This window comes from Falco punctatus (genome assembly GCF_963210335.1).
Source record: "Falco punctatus genome assembly, chromosome: 1".
In the NCBI taxonomy this organism is placed as follows: Eukaryota; Metazoa; Chordata; class Aves; order Falconiformes; family Falconidae; genus Falco; species Falco punctatus.
Window position 1 is genome coordinate 117,046,917 of NC_137580.1, and position 19,269 is coordinate 117,066,185.

Here is a 19,269-nt window from a genome sequence, read left to right on the forward strand (position 1 = left end):
GGCAGGACAGCTGGAGAGTTCATACCTGGGCTCTGTACGCTTCCTTACAAGCACCCAAAGTCAGTGGCCTCTTGCCTGGTGGGTGTTCTAAACATGCAGGTACCACTTCAGTGCACTTTCTCTGACTTTCTTACTCATAGCATCTCAAGTCAAACTTGTGCAGATTAAGATCTCAGTCTGTGTCAGCAGCGTTTAAGGGAAACATAAATAATATGTGCTTCTAGGTGTGCAAAACAGGGCGTTACTTTAGCACTGAGAACAGTTTCTTACCTTGACAACTTGTAATAAGTTTGGGGGGGGTTCAGTCAATTTAAGTAAACTTTTTACAAGCCAAGAGCTTTACCCTCTCCATAAGTTTCATGAGAAGTGAAACTGAACAGCTCTTTATTAACAGAGATTTTTCCCGCAAGAAGTATACCAGATAAATGAGGTGAAGTCTTATAATGTGATATTTCTGACAAGGAATTGCGTGATGGAAAGATGAGAAAGTGAAATTTTGCTATGAAATGAAGTACTGAAAATGTATTTAAATGGAATGAAGCTGCTTTGGGAGGAAGGCCTTGCCTCTTAAGGGCCAAAATGCTTCAGAACTGCTAACAGATCTCGTGATTGTCCTAATGCACGGCTTTTTCTTTCCCCTGCTTTGCAACTGCAGGCTCAGATGAAAGACTACCAGCGGGAGCTGGAAGAAGCCCGTGCATCCAGAGACGAGATCTTTGCGCAGTCCAAAGAGAGTGAAAAGAAGCTCAAAGGTCTCGAAGCAGAAATACTGCAGCTCCAAGAGGTGAGATTGAAATCTAAGAAACTTGGTTTCCTTGCTAGGGTAAGGTGAAGATCAGAGTAAAAAAAGTAAGAAGCGATCTAGTGAGTTGAACAGAGAAATGGGAGCCAGGAGAACTTTCTTCTCCCTCCCTGCCCCAGGTTGTCAGTGAACTTTCATGGCTTTGTAGGAATCATTTTAGCCTGGACTTCACTTCTCTGCCTGGGTAGTAGGGAAGCTTTACTACCGCTTAAACAGATTTGAGGCCTCACTAAACTTTGCAAGGTGGTTGGAGAGTCCCTGAAAGGTTCAGCGCACAGTGGCAGTACTACATCGAGCATTAGAAATATATGAACACCTAACAACCTCTCCAGTACCTCGGTGGCCCATTGAAATCTCCGGAGGTTTCTCACTCTGCCCTCTTAGGTCCTCATCCCCTTCTCTGCTGGGCACGTGCTCCCTCGTAGCTGGCAGTTTATGTAAGAGCTCTAAGCCTTGCTAGGTATCCCTTATCTCCCGTTATCTCTCTGGGCTGCCCCAAGGTCAAACATCAGCAGAGCTGCTTTGTGTGAGCGCCTGCCTCTTCTGTGCTCTGTGTTAGCTGCAGACCAAAGCTCGAAGCAGTCGCTCAGCTCTCACTACACTGAGCCTTTACAGATAACCTATGACTTACTAGAGCTTCTCCATGTCATTCTTCTGTGGACTGCAAACTTGTCAGCCTTGCACTTGCAATGCATTTAATTGTCCTTCTTATCAAATGCTTGGGTGTTTCTGCCAATTAACACAGTTTTATAATGAGATTCAGTGTTGTTCGTACTGTTGTGCTAAAGCTTTTATTTTGTATACTTTGCTTGCATTCATGCTATGTACTCTGTAAGAACCTAAAAAATTTTGCTAAATGTAGTGCCCGCTTTACACTGAATGTGTTTATTAGAGTATGTGACAGAATGGTTTTCTCCTGCTGTTTAAGGCTTGAATGTCACTGATTTTCACAGATATTTTTTTTTCCCCTTAACTTTGTGCAAGGAACGCTTCAGGGACAGGAAGAAGTAAATCTGCTGTAGCCATATGACAGTTTTGGGGGGAAAATACTAAGACAGTGTGTCCTGCTAGCTTCTACAGCTGTCTCTTCTGCTTGTCCATTAAAAGAGCTCAGGGATATCACACTTCACAGCATCTCCCAGAAGCTATTAGAAGGCTCAATTGTTTGCAGAAGTTTTGAGATTTCTAATGCTGTAACAAATCTTTTCCTAAACCTTCACAGGAGTTTGCTGCATCTGAAAGAGCCCGTCGTCATGCTGAGCAAGAAAGGGATGAGTTGGCTGATGAGATTGCAAACAGTGCTTCAGGAAAGTGAGTCATCAAATCTATTAATTGTGCATCTTCAGGCACCAGCAGCTGTAGTTCTCAGTAGTCTGCTTGCAAATGCTGTATTGACCTGTCTGCGTGATAAAAATTCCTTCTTGTTATGAAGAGAATTGCAGACACAGTAGCTTCTCATGGCAATTTGCAGCACCTAAAGTATCAAAGCAAACTAACCGGTAGCTTTGTATCCCATCTGAACATGTCTTGACCCAAATACTGCCTTTTCTAGATCAGCACTGCTGGATGAGAAGCGCCGGCTGGAAGCTCGCATTGCCCAGCTGGAGGAAGAGCTTGAGGAAGAGCAGAGCAACATGGAGCTCCTCAACGAACGGTTCCGAAAGACGACGCTGCAGGTGAATCTGTTGTTGGCAGTGCCTTAGGGGCAATTTGTGTTTCATTGTGCAGTTAAGTGGAGGCTCTGAATAGCACCAAATAATCTCCTGCTCTTCTCATCTGAAAGGTTGACACGCTTAATTCTGAGCTAGCTGGGGAGCGGAGTGCTGCCCAGAAGAGTGAAAATGCGCGGCAGCAGCTGGAAAGGCAGAACAAAGAGCTGAAAGCCAAGCTGCAGGAACTGGAGGGATCTGTGAAGTCTAAGTTCAAGGCAACAATTTCTACTCTAGAAGCCAAGATTGTGCAGCTAGAAGAACAGCTTGAGCAGGAAGCCAAGTAAGGGGCGAGAAAAAAAAAATGGTTTGCCTGTGTTTGCTCTGTCAGTGGAGTGTCTGAAACCTCAGTGCTTTAAGTTTTTGTAGGGCTGAGCTGTGGGTGTACAGCGCAGGCATGAGGGTTTCTTATCTGGAACCCGTTTAGGGGACATGCTTTCACAAGGCAGCTGTAAAGTAACTGCGCTTGAAAGTTTCAGAATCTCCTTGCTCTGTAACTGGAAGTGCTGAATTAACTCTTGAAATTAACCCGGTGCATGTGTTGACTGGTAGTCCCAGGATCCGTAAGGTGCTGCAGAAGTTTCCTGAGGGAAGATGCAACGTATCCTTAAGGCACCTGGTCTCTTAGGTTAGAGGAAGCACAGCTTAGGTGTGACAGCTTAAGCTGGTTGAAGTGAATCCTGTGCTCTGCAGAAATCTTTCTGCAGTGAGCTCTTCCCATCTATCCTCACCATCTTGGCCCCCCCAAGTATTTTATTTTTTGGTGGTTTTTTTTACTGGTTCCTCCCCAGCATGTGAAGGTGGATTATCTTATCATTGTTTCCATTCTTTTTGTGCTTTTGGCTCTGCGGGAGGACTGTGTTAACTTTGAAGCTGTTCTGTTCAGTCTCATTGTGAAGAAGTGCCTTCTTAACCCTCCTGTCCCCCCTGCCTGCCTTCTGTGCTCCTTTGCTCCAGCACTAAGGCTTCTTGCCTTCAAAGCTGCCAGCCACCAGCGCACTTCAAACCAAGTCAGTTCTGCCGGTGGTGGCAGGTGTGTTAAGAGGACTCGAGTATCAGTTGCACAGTGAGGCGAGAGCCTTTCAGAAAGGGTTGGTCTTGCATTCCCAGCCTTCAAGTACTGGGACAAATTATGGCTTTTGATTATTCTAGGGAAAGAGCAGCTGCTAACAAATTGGTCCGTCGTACAGAGAAGAAGTTGAAAGAAGTCTTCATGCAGGTGGAGGACGAGCGTCGACATGCAGACCAGTACAAGGAACAGGTAGGTGGAACCTTTTGGGGCCTGTTCCTCAGAAAAGGCAAATAAAACCAGACTTTGAGTAGAAAGGGCTTGTTAAGAAGCATTTGACTGAAAAGATCTAAGGGAATCTATCTTGATGACTAAACCACTGGAGTAATTCCCAGCAGTCAAAACCTCCCTGTGTTAGCTCTGGTGCGGTGGTCTGTTGGTCTCTCAGGCCCAGGAGCTCAGCGGTGGTTCCAGGGATCCAGGCTGGACTCTGCAGTGAGGCTGGTGATGGTTCCTCTCCAGCTGGGACCACCGGGGAGGACGGGGTGGTACCTGGCCCCCTGTCATGGGGTCGCAGCTGTCTGGTTTAATCCTGAGTACCTGGGTTTGTGTTCTAGATGGAAAAGGCAAATGCCAGAATGAAGCAGCTCAAACGCCAGCTGGAGGAGGCTGAAGAGGAAGCCACACGTGCAAATGCTTCTCGACGTAAACTTCAGCGTGAGCTGGACGACGCCACAGAGGCTAATGAGGGCCTGAGCCGGGAGGTCAGCACCCTGAAAAACAGGCTAAGGTAAGCGGCAGCGGCGGCAGCAGCAGGCAGGGCTTTACCTGGGCCCTGGGTGCCCCCAGGCTGTCTCCGTGCTGCGGCCCTGGGCAGCAGCCAGCTCTGGTGTTAGGGAGTGGGTCTGACTGGAGCCTGCTGGGAAGTGCTGGCTGAGCCCGCTGATGGTCACCGGGAAGCTGCCCATACCACAGGGATATTCCTGACAACTCTGGAGCCTCAACTCTTTGGGGCTGACCCTGGCAGCTTCCCTGGGGCCGCCAGTTCAGTCCAGCCACAGGGAAACACCGCAGAGGCGACAGCGCAGCGGGGGGGTCCGTGGCTGGCCCTGATCCCTTCTCTCCTGACCCTCGCCCTGGCGGGAGCGTTTCAGCATGTTCCGTGGCAGCGGGTCTCTGCGATCGAGCGCTGTCGGGCACAGGCAGGAGTCGGCAGTGGCGAGGCTGCTGCAGACGCAGACGAGCAGTCGGTGCTTTCTCAGGGAGCCCGCCGCTCAGCGCTTGGGCTGTGCTTGGTGCTCGTACACAGACGATGCCCCGAGTTACTCGGGAGTTGCAAAACGAAGGCAGTGGTGTGAGCTGAGCAGGGGTGCTGGAGTGCCAGGCTGTGTGTGAGCACAGGGTGTTGGGACACCGCGTGTGAAATCTGTGCCGAGGGCGGCGCGGAGCTGAGCTGCCCCGTTCCCCCGTGGCTCGGCAGGGAGCTGTGTCGGGAGCGGGGCTGCGGGCGAGCTGTGACCCCCCCTGCCCGCTTCTTGTTTGCAGGAGGGGGGGGCCCATCACCTTCTCCTCAAGTCGATCCGGGAGGCGGCAGCTGCACATCGAGGGGGCCTCGCTGGAGCTCTCGGATGACGACGCGGAGAGCAAAGGCAGCGATGTGAACGAAGCGCAGCCGGCCCCTGCCGAGTAGAGCCCCGCCGCACCGTTTGCATGCAGAGACCTTGACACAACAGCCGGCAGGAGGAGGAGGAGGAGGAGGAGGAGGAAGAGGACTTCCCTGAGCACCGAACTGCCTTGTGGCCGTAAATCTGCCTTACGAAACGTCGGCATGCTACAAGGTTACTTACCCTAGGTCAACTATGTCTTAAGGCTCTCCAGCCTCACCATACTGTACCCTGCTTCAGATATAGGTACAACTGCTTTTTTATATATAGTAAACAAAATGGGATCGTCTCTGTTCAGTGCATCTACTTTCCAGATACTCATCGTAAAGCCATTTTATAAAGCATCATGTGAAGGATGAAACTTTTTTTTTTTTTTTTTTTTTTAAATCGATACAGAAACTCCATTCCCAGAGGGTAGGTGGTTGGGACAGACCCATTGTCATGACTATGCATGCTTTGTTGTACAGCCAGCATCCTTCCATTTCTCCTGTGCTCAGACGGGCCCGGGCTAGATCGAGTCTGTTGGATCATTGAAGACCAAACTGCACCCGTTATCTTTCTTTTTTTCTCCTAATTGTTGTGATCAGCACACAATCAGCGAGCGAACTGTGAAAAGGCCTTGGGAAGTGTGTAGAGGGAAATGTAGGGATGAATGAGTAGTGTCCGTTTTTAACCTGCAATATCACTTTGAAGTGTTCTCAGCACCTGCTTCATCAGTTAGTGTTCATGCAGTACAGGCAAACCGAAATAACCGAAACAGCGTCACCGCTCCTCATCTGTACAGTACTTCGGCGTTTGTAGAGACCTGCTATTACCATGCCCAACAGATCTGTGTATATATTAAGGCTAGTATAATGTGAACACCAGTGGAAAATAAACATACAACACAGGCAAAATTAATTTATTAATTTATGGCCGAGTGAGTTAGTCCTCAGGCTGCGGGGCCGCGCGGCGAGAGGCGGCACAGGCGATGCCGTAGCAGCCGGCCTGGCGCTCCTGGGGCGCTGGCCCACGGGCCAGCCCAGCGCAGCAGGGCCCGTACTGTGCGGCGTGGGGCTCGTGTGGAGCCGGTGGCTGCAGGGGTTCAGCGATGGATGTTGCCTGCCTACGAGTTAACATGCCAGTGGATGTGAATCCTTTTTTTTTTTTTTTTTTTTTTTTGGTTGTTTTTTTTTTTAATTATTATTTTGAACAGTATTACAGCGAGTAGTTAGCATTCTTTTTGTTTAAATAGCTGAAAAACTGACATTACAGAAAGTGCCTTAGACACTACAGTACTAAGACAATGTTACATATATAATTTGCCTATATGACAATGATTTAATGTATTAATTTTGACTGTGCTTCATATCATGTACCTCTCTAGTCCAAGTGGTATTATTGATATTAGTGACGATGAATCAGTGTTAACTAGGAAACTTCCTCTGCCACATGCTCAAAAAACCATGGATTTCCTTTTTTTGGTTAAAAGCTTTAACATCTGTCGCACAGGTTTTGTTGTGTGTGTTTGGATATTTTTAATCAAACTGGCTGTTGACCACCAGGCATCTGACTGCAAATATCTTGTTTTCTTGTATACCCATATTTCTAGACAATGATTTTTGTAAGACAATAAATTTATTCATTATAGATGCAGCCGCCTGCTCTGTTTACTTACCAGAAGAGCTACTCCTGAGGCTGGCATAGACCTTAATAAACAAGAATATGATTGGAAGCTGCCTTTTCCCTTCTTCCTCTTCTGTTGGCTTGCTTTTCCTTTTATTTTGAGCTAAAATACAGCACCACCAGCCTGGGCTGGGCCCCGAGCCTTTGGAACTGTTACGGCAGCGCGGAGGGGGAGGGGAGCTCAGAAACCTCGTTTCACCCAGTGTGGACCAGGGTGCTGGTGGTATAACGAGGTGCAGGGTCTGTTGTGGTGGGGCCGGAGGCTGCAGGGTGGGCGAGGGCCGGTTGCTGTGTCTTCCCAGAAAACACGGCCCAGGGGAGGGGAGTGAGGGAGAGGAGGGAGCGGGGGTAGGGGGGCAGCAGCTGCTCTGACCCCTTCGGCGAGCACCAGCTCCCGGTGCCCTGTTCAGTCCCGGGCACCTACTCAAGTGCCTCCTTCCACGTGAGGGGCTGCTGCTCCCCCCGACGAGCACGGGGCGATGAAAGGCTTTTCCCGGCCCCAGGAACAGCTGCCTCTTACTGGCGCCTTTCAGGAGGAAGGAGCTGGGTGGGCCGCCAGCCCCATCAGCCGCGGCAGGTGGAGAGCCAGCATGGGCAGCAGGTGCTGGACCAGCCCCCAGGGGCTGCAGGTCCTGAGCCGCCTGCAAGAGGCTCCGCCAGCCCCCGTGTCGGGCACACGCTGCAGCAGGGGGCTGGGTAGCCCTGCCGGCCCCCAGGCCCGCGGGAAGGGAAGGAGAACCCTCAGCCTGCCTCTTCCCTGGGGGAGACTGAGGCAGCAAAAATCCCCGGGGATCCTGCCGTGCCCCCCGGAGCAGAGGCTGCTGCTGTCTGCCCAATACAAGCAGCACAAGCAGCACCCCGGGGAGCACCAGCAGCCCAAGGCCCGGGGGGCAGCAACCAGTGCCACCCCCCCTCCCTGGACGCGCTCCATGACAAAATACAGGCACCGGCACCATTTCTGCAAAATCCACTGATTCCACATGAAAAGAACTTTATTTTTGTGGAAGATTACTCATTTGTTTTTTGTCTGTTGTTTTAAACCACATCATGATCTGTGTCGCCACGGTGGGACGGTACGCTGTCCTATTGAAACATGCCATATAGATTTTGAATAAATAAAGCTACAAAGCCCAAGTTATGTACAAAGACCTTAGGCAAAGATATTATGTTTACAAACCTATGTACAATAAAACAAATGTAAACAGTCAAATGCAGCAGAGGATGCGCAGGAAAGGAGGACCATACAAACCCTGACGGTGAGGCGGGGGCTTCCCACCTCCCTTCTGCTGGGGCCAAGGGTTTTCCTCAGCGCTCGTAAATAAACCAACTTGGAGCTGCGGAACCAACTGAATGTGACCAGGCTGGGAACAACGATTACTAAACCCCCAGATCAAACCCCGGCTGGGTTTGCTGGTTCGTTTTAAAAATCCACCAACTCTGAGGCACATAGACAGAGAAATCGCACAAATACGTTGCTTCAAAGACCCACAAGGTAACACTGCCGCCCACAACTGTCACAGAAGCCTGTCGTGACACTGTAAAGTCCAGTCATATATTACACAGATTGGAACATGATTGTGACGGTTACAGGGTCCTGGGGGGCCGCGGGCATGGTGGCCAGCTGGGCTAGCGGCTTCCTCAGGCTCTCGGGGAGCCGCTGTCGCGGGGGCTGGATGAAGGTGGGGTACGAGGGGCTGGGAAGCCGTGCGGCACCGTCAGCGCCTACAGCAGCCAAGCACCCTTCTGCCGCGCGGCCGAGTGGGTGCAGGAGCACCAAGGGAGAACGCTGCAGCAGCGCTCAGCTCTGCCAGCTTGCGCTAAGGTATTTGATGTTGCAGCTGATGGGTGCAGGGCCTGCGACGGGCACCCCCAGTGCACTGCCCCCCCAGCACCCCCGGCTGCCTCTCAGCTGCAGCCCCGCAGCAGCCCGGCTGCCTCTGCCGCACAGGCAGGATCACCGGGGCCACCAGGGCCACCCGCACAGGCAGGGCCACCAGGGCCACCCGCCCTCCCCTGCCCACTCCAACCCAAGGCAAGGGTCAGGCACACACCAGCAGCGACGGCCGCGCGCCTGCCCAGCAGTAATGCATTCAGCCGCAGTAACTGAGTCACATACCTGGACCCGATTCCCAGGTGCAAGTGTCCAAAGTGCCATCGCAGAGCCTCACCCAGGGCCTCCTTCAAGAAGTCTGAGCGCCTTACTGGGAGGGCGGCAGCAGGATGCTGGAGCGGGCAGGGAGAGGGGGAGCCTTTAAGAGGAGCGGCCAATGTTTGTGTCATGCCAAACCTAAGTTATGGAAAAGACAAAGCGAGGGGCCGAGGACTGCCTGGCCAAGGTTTGGCCATCCCCTGAAACACAGCACTGCGTGTCTCAGCTTGCGCGGCACAGGGTGTGGGGCCAAGTCAGAGAACATCTGCTACAGCAACAGGAGAAAATAAACTGCATTAACAGGACATGAAGGGCCGTGAGCACAGGGTCTCCTCTGGCAGCACGGTGCAGGTCGTGTTCCAGCGGCGTGGGAACAGGAACAATTCTGGGAGCAGTTCTTCTCTTGGTGGGCCGAGAAAAGCATCCGCAAGTCCGAACACGACCTCCCGCGGGCTCATACACTCAGGGGGAGCATGCCAGGCGCTGAGGATGGTCTAGAGGCTCCCAGTCCAGGAGGACCTTGATCAAAGCCGTTTACTGCCCTGAGAAGCAACAAGAGACAGTGATGAGCAGCTCCAGAGACGGCACCGCTCACCTCTCCCCATCACCAGCAACTGGAAGACAGACCCCTCGCCTCCCTCACTGCACCCATCACCCTGACTGTAGGGCTGCTCGGTGGTGCAGGAGCAGAGCCAACACAGGACAGCATCAGGGCTCCCACCTCTGGCTGCGAGGACCGGTGCTCACACGCAGCCAGGGTTACACAGGTGGGTGCCCGACCCATCACCCGGAGCAGGTACATCACCAGCCCGGCAGGACGAGCGGCTCCTGCACAGACCCTGGGCCCGCTGGGGCTACACGATGGGGTGGACACAGCTGAAGGCACCAGGCACAACAGCGCTGGAGGCTCGGTCCCCGTGGCCAGCCCCCTTCCCTCTGAATAGCCGCCCGTTTGCCCAGGAGCAGGACAGAGGGGCACAGGCAGCAGCACCCTCACGCAGGGTGCACAGCAGGGCTGGGGCCGCCCCCACCCACTTCCCCAGGCCCGTCACAGCTGGCTACACAAGCTCTGCCCCGTCACGGGGATGGACACACGCATGGCGACGGGCTCTGTGAGGGCAGGCAGGCACATGTTAAAGCACAGCAGAGTCGCCTCTACACTACACTACTCTGGCTGGGGTGCAGGGGGGGCTCCGGATGCCTCCACACCCCCAGGGTCCATGGGCTCTCCCCTTCACCAGGCTGCTGGGAGTAAGAACCTGGCTTCCTGGTGGGTTGAGAGAGTGGCACTTGGGTCTGCCAGCTTCTCCATCTCTACTGGGTTACAGCTTTGACAGATTTCCCGTAATTGGGCTCAACACACAGCGTCTGCCCAGGCTCACCATCTGCTGATCACCACCACCACAGCCCTGACAGCCAGAAGCAATTCTGTCCCCGTCTCAGGACAGCACGTCCACCCCCACTGTTGCCCCAGAGCAGCACCCTGCCCTCACGGTCAGGTTTGTAACACCACAGGTGGGGGGAGAACCCCCCACCCCCGCAAGGCAGGCCAGCCCCTGCCCCGATGTCCACCCGCTGCCAAGAAGGGGCCCTGCCAGCACCTCACTGGCTCTGCCCGAATCACCAGCACCCCAGAAGGTGCCATTCGGATCTCTCCTGGCAGAGCTACACGTGTGAGGAGGGACACGGCACGAGCCAGCCTTTGCTGCTCAGATCAGCAAGCTGCAGCGAGCAAAGGGAAGAACGAGAGGCCTGAGCGCTCTACAGATGAAAAAGCCACCCTGCGAGCTGGTGGCTCTGGGGTCCCCGGCTGGACCTGGCGTATGCGCTCTGAGGCACGTCCCCCTCGCTGCCATCGCTGCCTAAGGGACCAGTGTGCCAGCCCCTCACACGTGGGTGGCTCACGACAGCACCCCCAGACAGAGCAGTGCTCTTTCCATGCTCCCTTTCACGTGCCACACGGCTCCTGTGTGGCTCGCGTTCACTGCTGACCTCGCACCTCCCGCATCAGGGATGCGGAAACCCCGCCAGCAAACCCAGGAGGCTGCTGTCGTTGCACCGGGCAGTTACAAAACCCTTCCAGAAGAGCAGATGAAGAACTAAAAATCTCAACGCTTGCTAGCGAGGACAGATTCCCATGGTGACACGGCTCACCGCTAGAGCCAGGCTGTCTCCTTTTTGTCTCTTGCTCTTAAACATCCACACTAGCACAGCCTGAAGCACATCCCAGCAGCAGGGCCAGAGCAGGGAGAAACCGCCTTTCCCACCTCCGCCCCATTAAGCTGGAAACTTCCAACTCCCATTTGAGTGTTGCTTCACTACATTTCAAAAGGCAAGTGCCTCCCTGGCTGCACACAATAAATAGCTGCTGGAAGAGGTTTAGGGGCAGATGTATTTCACTATTTGCCTTTGGATGAAGGGGCATGAAGCCAACCTGATCCCGACATGAGTCTGCAAATTAGTTATCAGCTAGAAAGTGCCTCTGCCAAGTAGGACAGGGAGAGGGAAAAAAAAAAAAAAAAAAAAAACACCAAAAAAACCACACACAACAAAACCCCCAGCGCCAAACAGGATTAAAATGGAGTAGTTTGCTGGCTTTGGGAAGGGTTAGAGAAAAGTGACATTCAACATCAGCAGCCTGGAAGTGCTTGTGTTTGATGAGTCGCATTAAAGCCAAGCTTTATGGATTTGTCACGTTTCCTGCACTAAATTGAGAGCCACTCTTTGCGACTGACAGACACCACGGGATGGTGCCCAGTCCCTGCTGCATGCAGGATGCGGCCCGGCCAATGCCAGCACCCTGGGCAGGCTGGCCAGGGCTGCAGCTCGGCTGAACGAGCACCAGTCCCCATCCCGGCTGTGCTGCCTCCAGCGTGGCACGGTGGGACAGGCAGGCTGGGGACAACTGACCCCTTTCAGGCCCATAGCAAGCGCCAACACTCCCCACGCAGCCTGTCCTTGCAACCCAGCGATTCCCCAAAGCACTGCACCACGCCAGGCAGAAGGGTCCACATCCCTGCAGAGCTCAAACCTTGAAGCATTATCCCCCTCTGCACCAAGCCAGCTGCCCTCCCCGCCACCAGGCGCCTCCCCACTGCTGCCTGTCAGCCTCCCTGACACGACATTGCTGAATCAAAACCCAATGTGTGGCATCAGCACATGGCGCTACACCAGGGACAGGCCGAAGGAAGCAGTACAAACCTTCGAATATTGCCGTTTCTGGGGCACCAACTGCTCCCAAAGCAGGTTTCCAGCACCCAAGCTGTGCCTGTGGGGAGAACGCCTCCCTGCAGCTGTCACCATCCAATGGACCTGCCTCTGCAGGCAGTTTCTCCTTTTAAATGAAACGACACATCTCTCTAACCCTCCTCAGCCCCTGCTCAGAGTCATGTTTAGCAGCTTGGATGCCCTCTTCCATCTCCCAGAGGTACACAAACGAGGCCAGAAGCTATGAAACCATCAGATGCTCAGCACAGATGCCACATGGACATGACAGGACTCTGCCTAAATTACCTGTGTCAAAAATAATCCAGCAATGCCTGAAACAAGAAGGGAGACCAAGCCCTATTATCACAGAGCCAGGGCAGCAAAAGGACAAGTGCTACAAGCATTGTGTTACAAATGTTAACCCGCACATGTGAAATGCTCACAGCACTGTGATGCACAAGGGAGACATGAGAAGGCTTTCCGCTGAAGATGGAGAAAGATAGAAACCTCATTTAGAACCCTTTTGAGGTTTCCCCATTGTTTGCTGATTAAAAAAAATACAGTAGGGAGGCAGCTTCTCCCCAGATCAGCTCATGCAGTCAGTTACCTGCACCGTTCACTGCATCCTGCCCTCGGTGCAGAAACAGAGATAAAGCAGGGGCTTTGGTTTGCTGAAAGCCAGTGCAGTAAGGGGGGCACAGGAAAAGGCTTCAACTAGTAGCAGCAACTGGGGGGCAAACTGAAAGCTGGCATTATGGCTGAGCTTACTGAGGTCTTACCCAGTCATGGATTTCTGTTGGTAACACGAAAACGCACACAAAAAAAAAAAAAAGGGAAAAAAAGATCAGCATTACTGCAGTTAGAAACAGGGTTAAAGGAAAAGAAAATATGTTTAACACAGCAACGGTAAAAAGTAACAAATAAAGTGGGCTGGATGACCCCTGCCTAACCTCTCAGAAGGGAGCTGGGAAGACAAGTCCTTGTGCTCAGTCCCCAGGGTCTCGGCCAGCACTGCATCGCTCCTGCCCTTGGCTGCTCTGCCCAGGCCAGGCCTGGCACGCGTGCGGGGCTGCTGCACAGAGCCGAGCTGCCCAGCAGCCTGGGGACCCGCCTGCAGCGATTAATCCCAGCCAGATCACTTCCCTCCTGCTTCTGCCTTGTTTCGCTGACCCTCAGACCCAACCAAACGTGCTCTGTGGAGCCTGTGCTGTGCCCTTGCTCCAGGCTTCCCGAGAAACCACGCTCTGGTGCTTCAAATGGCACCAAAAGCACCGATCCCTGCTGGAAATGCTCCCTGCAGGGTTTCTGACGGATGTTTCCAATTGCCTGTCTCTGCACTGGCGTGGATTTTCTGCCCATTTCCAACCACGCTCTCTGCCCTGATTGCTAAAGATAGGTTTTTGCTCATTAAACTGTATTTCAAGCTGTATTTTGTACTTAGCACCTTATCACTAAGACTCCCCCAACTTTACGTATCCAACAAAAACTCAGCAGAAAATTTTCCTGTAGCTGAACAGCCCAGCTTGAGGAGTAAATGGATGTGGTCAAAGCATACTTGGCAACTGGCCCCGAAAGAAAACCAGATGAAGAGTGAGCTTCCAGGCAGGTGAGTGCTTTAAAACACGCCACTTACTGCAAGCAGCAGTAACAGCACAAGGAGACAGACGAACACCCAGCACAGAGAAATAAGGAGCACAGGGACAAGGCTGTGGCAGGTGAGGCTGGTAAAGGACCTGCGCTTTTTGACAGCGTGGGGAGCCCTTCCCACTCCCTTGAGAGGCAGATAAACAAGGACCCTTCGCCATCGCTGCCGGTGGTGCACCGAGCCCCTGTGTGGCTGGATCCCCTCCCACAGAGCCCGTGGCCCCGCTACCTGCACAGCCTTGGCATGACGGTGCCAGCCGGGTGCGCCGGGCAGGGGTGGTGACACCGAGCAGGAGCACTGCTGTCTCCCTGCGCTTCAGACCGTGCTGTCCACTCTCCCCGCTCGGCAATTCTGGCTGGCTCCCAGCACATCTGTGCCTTCGTTTGCTTTCCCATTAGCCAGAACCACGGCAACCGGAGCATCGGCAAACCGACAGCCAACAAAACATTGGAGGCAAAACATGACCAAAGGGCAAACTAACTTTCTAAGTTAACAGCAGCAGTACTTCATTCTGTATCTCTGATGTGACTGATCCAATCAGAAACATGCATATCTTTGAAGAAATATTAATCAGATCAAGAAAGCAAGCAGCACACAATCTTACAGGTTGCAACAGGTTACAGCACTAGAGAAGTTTATCTAAAGTAAGGAGAAAGACAGAGATTATAGCCTCAGGCTTTGATCATGAGCTATTAGTTTGCAATACTAAGAGAACTACTACCTCATGCAGTTAGCATAACCACCAACTCTGCACCTCCAAGCACCAAGTTAAAACGCATGCAGCTTATCATTGCAAATGAATTCATTTACCCATGACCAAGGTGGGGAATATGACCTTTTCACGCCTAGTGGAGAAAAATTGAAACAGTTTATGCACACAATAAAGACATTCCTGGGGATAACCCTGGGTGCAAGAACTGGGGCAAAGCAAAGGTGTTCCACAAAACCTCACCAGACCTCTCCTGTTCCACCACTGCATAATGAGACTGCTCTGCGCGGGCAGGCAAGGGGTCCTACTTCAGCAACAACCAGCACTCCCATCACACTCCACTACTGAAAAAGCACGACCCAGATAAAAGCCTGAACACTGCAAAGCACATTACAGGACACGGGATTACTCACCTGCACCCAAGTTATCTACAGCTCCCTCTTCTTCCTGGGAAACTTTTTAATAAGGTGGACTAAGCAACCGAAAGACGGCCCTGATCTCACAGCTTGATGTATTACAGTCAGGGTTGTGGATAACAGTGTCCACCAGGTAAATATACCTACATGCTTCACAGGACTGCTAGAAGTGTGCAAGCAGACACACTTCTCACAAAAAAAAAAACTGGCCTGTTTTATTAAAACAAAACCCAACAGACTCACAAAAATAACTGAACTTTTTTTTTTTTTTTTTTTTTTTTTACATTCAAGAACACAGGAAGGGGAGCAGGAGAGCAGTGAACAAGGAGTTAACGCCCCAAGGAACAAACACCCCATGTTGGCTCACATGCTGCCTCAGCTCTGATGTTCAAGTGCCAGGCCTCCGCTGAGCCCATCAAGGTCAGAGCCATTTTGTTCCCCAACTGGATCGAAGTTATTAACCAATTAAGAACAATTAAAACAGAAAAACACAAGTATCTATCTGAGAACACCCTCAAGGTGCTGTTTTGCCCTGTCCTGGCTTCTGGACAGAAGCAGCATGTTCCTGAAGGAACAAGTCTGCAGGAAATTAATCTTACACCAGACTCTTTGGAGTTTTTAAAAATTACGTAAGTCCTAACTGTTCTGATTTCCCAGCAAAGCCTCGGTGCAAGCCCCGCCGTCCTCCAGGCCTCCCCTACAGCAACACTCCCCTGTGCCAGCTGCTGCCTGTCACTGTCTGCAGCTGCCTGCTCAGCTCCACTCAGCAAGCAAAGAGCAGGTGTTTGATGGGAGACAGAGACTCATCAAACATTTTAACCAACAAAATGGTAGAGGAAGGGAAGGAAATGCAACTGTAACCATGTGGCCAAGTTACCTCTGTCCTAATCCCACCACAACACAACCAGCTGTTCTTTGGGCAGTGGCTGCAGATTAGATTGGATACACGATCACACGTGGCTGTTTCAGGCTCCAGCAACAACTAGGGGCAGAGAGGAGAGTACAGGGGCTGGAGAGAGAGGAGAAGGGAGAAGACAGGGCATGCCTTGGCTCAGCCCCCCATGCCCAGCCACCACAATGCACTCTGGATCTGATGTCTGCCAGCAACCAGTGCGGCTGGGAGCTCGGCCACTGCTGGCAGCGTGCGGGCATGATGGGGCTGACCTCATTTAGGTTACAGCTCAGTTTAGCTTACACGTGCAGACACAATTATACAGGTTTTACACAGCAGCCGTGGAGATGTGCACATGTCACAGACACCTCCAGCATGCACAGACCTTGACAGGGGCAGTAACGCAGAGCGGGAGCTGTTGCAAGAGGAGAGGCATGGGCCACCAGCCCCGCTGTGAAGAGCATATGGGGGTGCAGAGGAGAAGGACAGGACAGCAGGGCTGTGGAGGGATCTCTAACAACTTGCAGATAAGCACATCAGTGATTTCCACCCCCTTTTCTAGCCCACTAACATCCTCCAACTCTGCTGTAGAAGTTACCCTTCAGGAGTCTGGGTTTCCAAGCCTTTTTCAGCTACAACCTGCTCCTAACTCCAGGCAGCCAGCCCAGATAATAGGCGTGATGACAATCTGGATAATTTGAATTGACCCCCACACAGCAATCAGCTTATTCCTCACACTACAACTCAATATAGTCATGCTGCCTCCTGAGAACAGGATATAATCTCTCCCTACCAACTACCCTGACAGCTTGCACCTGAAACGTAGCCCGTGCACTGCAAGCATGAGCACTGCTGCAGTGGTGCACAGACCCCAGCCAGCCCTGCAGCACAGAACAACCCACAAGTCTGATTTGCACGTGACATTGACTTTGATAGTCTCTGAACTCTTCCTTTCCAAAAGCAGCAAACAACAGTGGCTCTAAAAACTCTGAGATGCAACTTGCCCTGCCACCCACATAGCAACACAATTCAGCTCAAATGAGGGTGATTGTAGGAAGCTCAGCTTGTCTGCTCTGTATATGGCACTCTTCAGGTCGGTAACAGCTCATTTAATTCTCTAAAATAAATTCTGGATTGAGGATGTGCTGAATATTGGCATCAAAATGCACTGGCTTGAGGTTTAGCATGGAAGGCTACTACCACGCAGGGAGCACGGAGGGGGTTTTGCCCAGTGACACCAAGCACAGCTCACAATACCGCAGTGCTAACACTGGAGGAGCGCTGTGTTTTTTGCCTCGCTTCTCAGGCTCCTCACACAAGCACGAGGCCCTGCGCTATGAGGAACTGTGGGAGAACCCTCCTGCTCAAGCACTTCCCAGTACCCCAGAGGAAGCTCTGACCACAGGCAAGTCACAGGAGACACGTGGGCTAGTTTTTCCTGTGAAAGCAGTTTCTGGCTTCATGGATGACACACAGCACAGCCAGAGAGGCAGTTGCCCCCTCAATCACCAGAATTACGCTGTTAATGACGTTTAATTTCCCCCTGATAGAGGGGGAAGTAGAGCAAAGAGGGCACCAGCCTCCCAGCGAACGTTTGCTGCCTACACTCAGCTGTTCTCACCAAGGGAATCTCCAGATTTGCAGTTAATGTACTTCCCCATGAGCACACCAGTAACTATAGCAACTCCACCACTACTTACTTCAGAACAGGCACTGACATCCTACCAGCTAGAAGACAGTCACATTGGCTTTTCTCTTTGCTTTACAGAAATCAGTACTGTCACCTTCCCCATCCCCTTGAGACTTTGGCTCCGCAAATTATTTTTCCTATAGGACAAAAGGCTGTGATAGGCTAACGACAAGCCAAGAAAACTTCTGCTCAAAGTACATGCTGAAATGCACTCCCCTTTAGGGCAAAAATATATCCTTACTTACCCTTTGTCAAAGAAAGAAGTATGCCCCGGATGAGGGTACTTTGTGCCATTGCTGTTCATCATGCTGCTGTTAACGTTCCCTGAAATATAGGATTTCCGTGATGCCTGGTCCTTTGCAAAATTTCTGCAAGCAGCTAATTTGGATTCTAAGGCCTGTGAAAGTGGGGAGGGGAAAAAAAAGCATTGTCAAAACATTAATACCATTAAGAGAAAGTATTTTGCTGCTTGAGTTCATGCTTTGTCATGACCCCAAGATCACCATGATCAGGACCCCAGTGTGATCACCTTTGGCAAAAACTGAACTAAAAGGGAACAAAGCTATAATTTTCTCTATTACCCAACCCCAAAGGGAACACACACAACAAGATGCTGACGCAGACTGCTAGGCATGACTCAGTTCCATTAGGGCTCAGATTTTTGAACATATCCACTTTCAGTTAATTACTTAAAATAAGGAAGCCAACTCCTAGCAGAAGTTACCAAAACTTCTTGCTTCAGCAGCTGCAGTAAGGCTGGCATAAGCTAATTGGAAGACTAAGACAGAGCCTAAAGCAGAATCCTCAGGTTTTGGGAGGAGCTGCATATTTGGGAAGTTGAATTTTTTCCTCAGGACAATGCCTTCTAGCATTTCTTTCTTAATCTTGGCCTGCAAAAAAACCAAAACAGTTTCCTAAGCCCCACTGATACACTTCAGAACAAACAGTGCTACAGCCACAGCATCAGAAGGAGGAATCTAAGGCAGCAGCTAAGCCTGTCTCTGTGGCCTGTACCTCATCTCTACTACTTCCAGCCAAGCCTGGTGAGATCTTTTTCCCCTATACAAGGTGACAATCTCCGGATCACCCACTGACTCCTTGTTCTCCTGCCTGCAAAAGCCTGATTTCCTTCTTCAGAACATCACCTGCCCTTTCTGCTGCCTGTCACAAACTGAGGCTTAACTCGAATGTCCATCTGGTCTAGCAGAAAGTCCTCTTAACTCTTTGGTACATCCACCCTGTGCAAGGAGGCATTCAGACACGTGCAAATGCATGCACTGGAGACAAAAGCTCATCTCCCCAAACACGTGGTTTGGTCCTGTTCCACATAGAAAAATATTCCATTAATAAGGCACCGACACGCTACCCCACATAAGTGAACACTACACAGTCTTCTAGAAATCCATGTAAGCTTACTAGCAACTATATGGGGAGATAGAGATAATTACCAATCTCTTGGTCTCAAAGCACCTATCAGCTGGAAATAGCCAGCATGATCTGTGCCAAGCGACTCCCGTCTCAGCTGCGAGCAAGAAAGCAGAGGGGAAATTTCCTGCAGAGAAAAGGAGTCTAAGGCTTGGGATGAGGCATCCTATGAACAGCCAAACCCAAAGAAATCCTGAACATCCTATAATTGTTACTAAACAAATGCACAAGCTGGAATTTTGTATCAGTGGCAGAGTGTGTGTCTAAGAGCAGGCTGGGAAAGCAGC

General features: G+C 51.6%; 3 protein-coding genes across 8 annotated transcripts in view; 1 reads left to right on the forward strand and 2 right to left on the reverse strand.

Annotated features, from left to right (window-relative positions):
* The window catches only part of MYH10 (myosin heavy chain 10), a 100,607-nt gene extending 93,788 nt beyond the window's left edge, over positions 1-6,819 (forward strand). For all 3 annotated transcript variants that reach the window (XM_080367433.1, XM_080367435.1, XM_080367434.1), the window contains 7 exons: positions 656-784; positions 2,025-2,113; positions 2,355-2,478; positions 2,586-2,794; positions 3,664-3,772; positions 4,138-4,310; positions 5,066-6,819. In XM_080367433.1, coding sequence (XP_080223559.1) covers positions 656-784; positions 2,025-2,113; positions 2,355-2,478; positions 2,586-2,794; positions 3,664-3,772; positions 4,138-4,310; positions 5,066-5,210 — 978 coding nt within the window. In that variant the 3' untranslated portion in view covers positions 5,211-6,819. The remainder of the gene's footprint in view (positions 1-655; positions 785-2,024; positions 2,114-2,354; positions 2,479-2,585; positions 2,795-3,663; positions 3,773-4,137; positions 4,311-5,065) is intronic.
* The window catches only part of CCDC42 (coiled-coil domain containing 42), a 176,405-nt gene that overhangs the window by 155,341 nt on the left and 1,795 nt on the right, over positions 1-19,269 (reverse strand). The gene's annotated exons all lie outside the window — the stretch shown is intronic.
* The window catches only part of NDEL1 (nudE neurodevelopment protein 1 like 1), a 29,245-nt gene continuing 17,780 nt past the window's right edge, over positions 7,805-19,269 (reverse strand). For 3 of the 4 annotated variants that reach the window (XM_080367529.1, XM_080367527.1, XM_080367530.1), the window contains exons 8-9: positions 17,803-17,954; positions 7,805-9,540 (exon numbers count right to left, since the gene is read on the reverse strand). In XM_080367529.1, the coding sequence (XP_080223655.1) occupies positions 9,453-9,540; positions 17,803-17,954 (240 nt within the window). In that variant the 3' untranslated portion in view covers positions 7,805-9,452. Of the gene's footprint in view, positions 9,541-14,660; positions 14,696-17,802; positions 17,955-19,269 lie in introns of all 4 variants that reach the window. The other variant, XM_080367528.1, reaches the window with a different exon arrangement.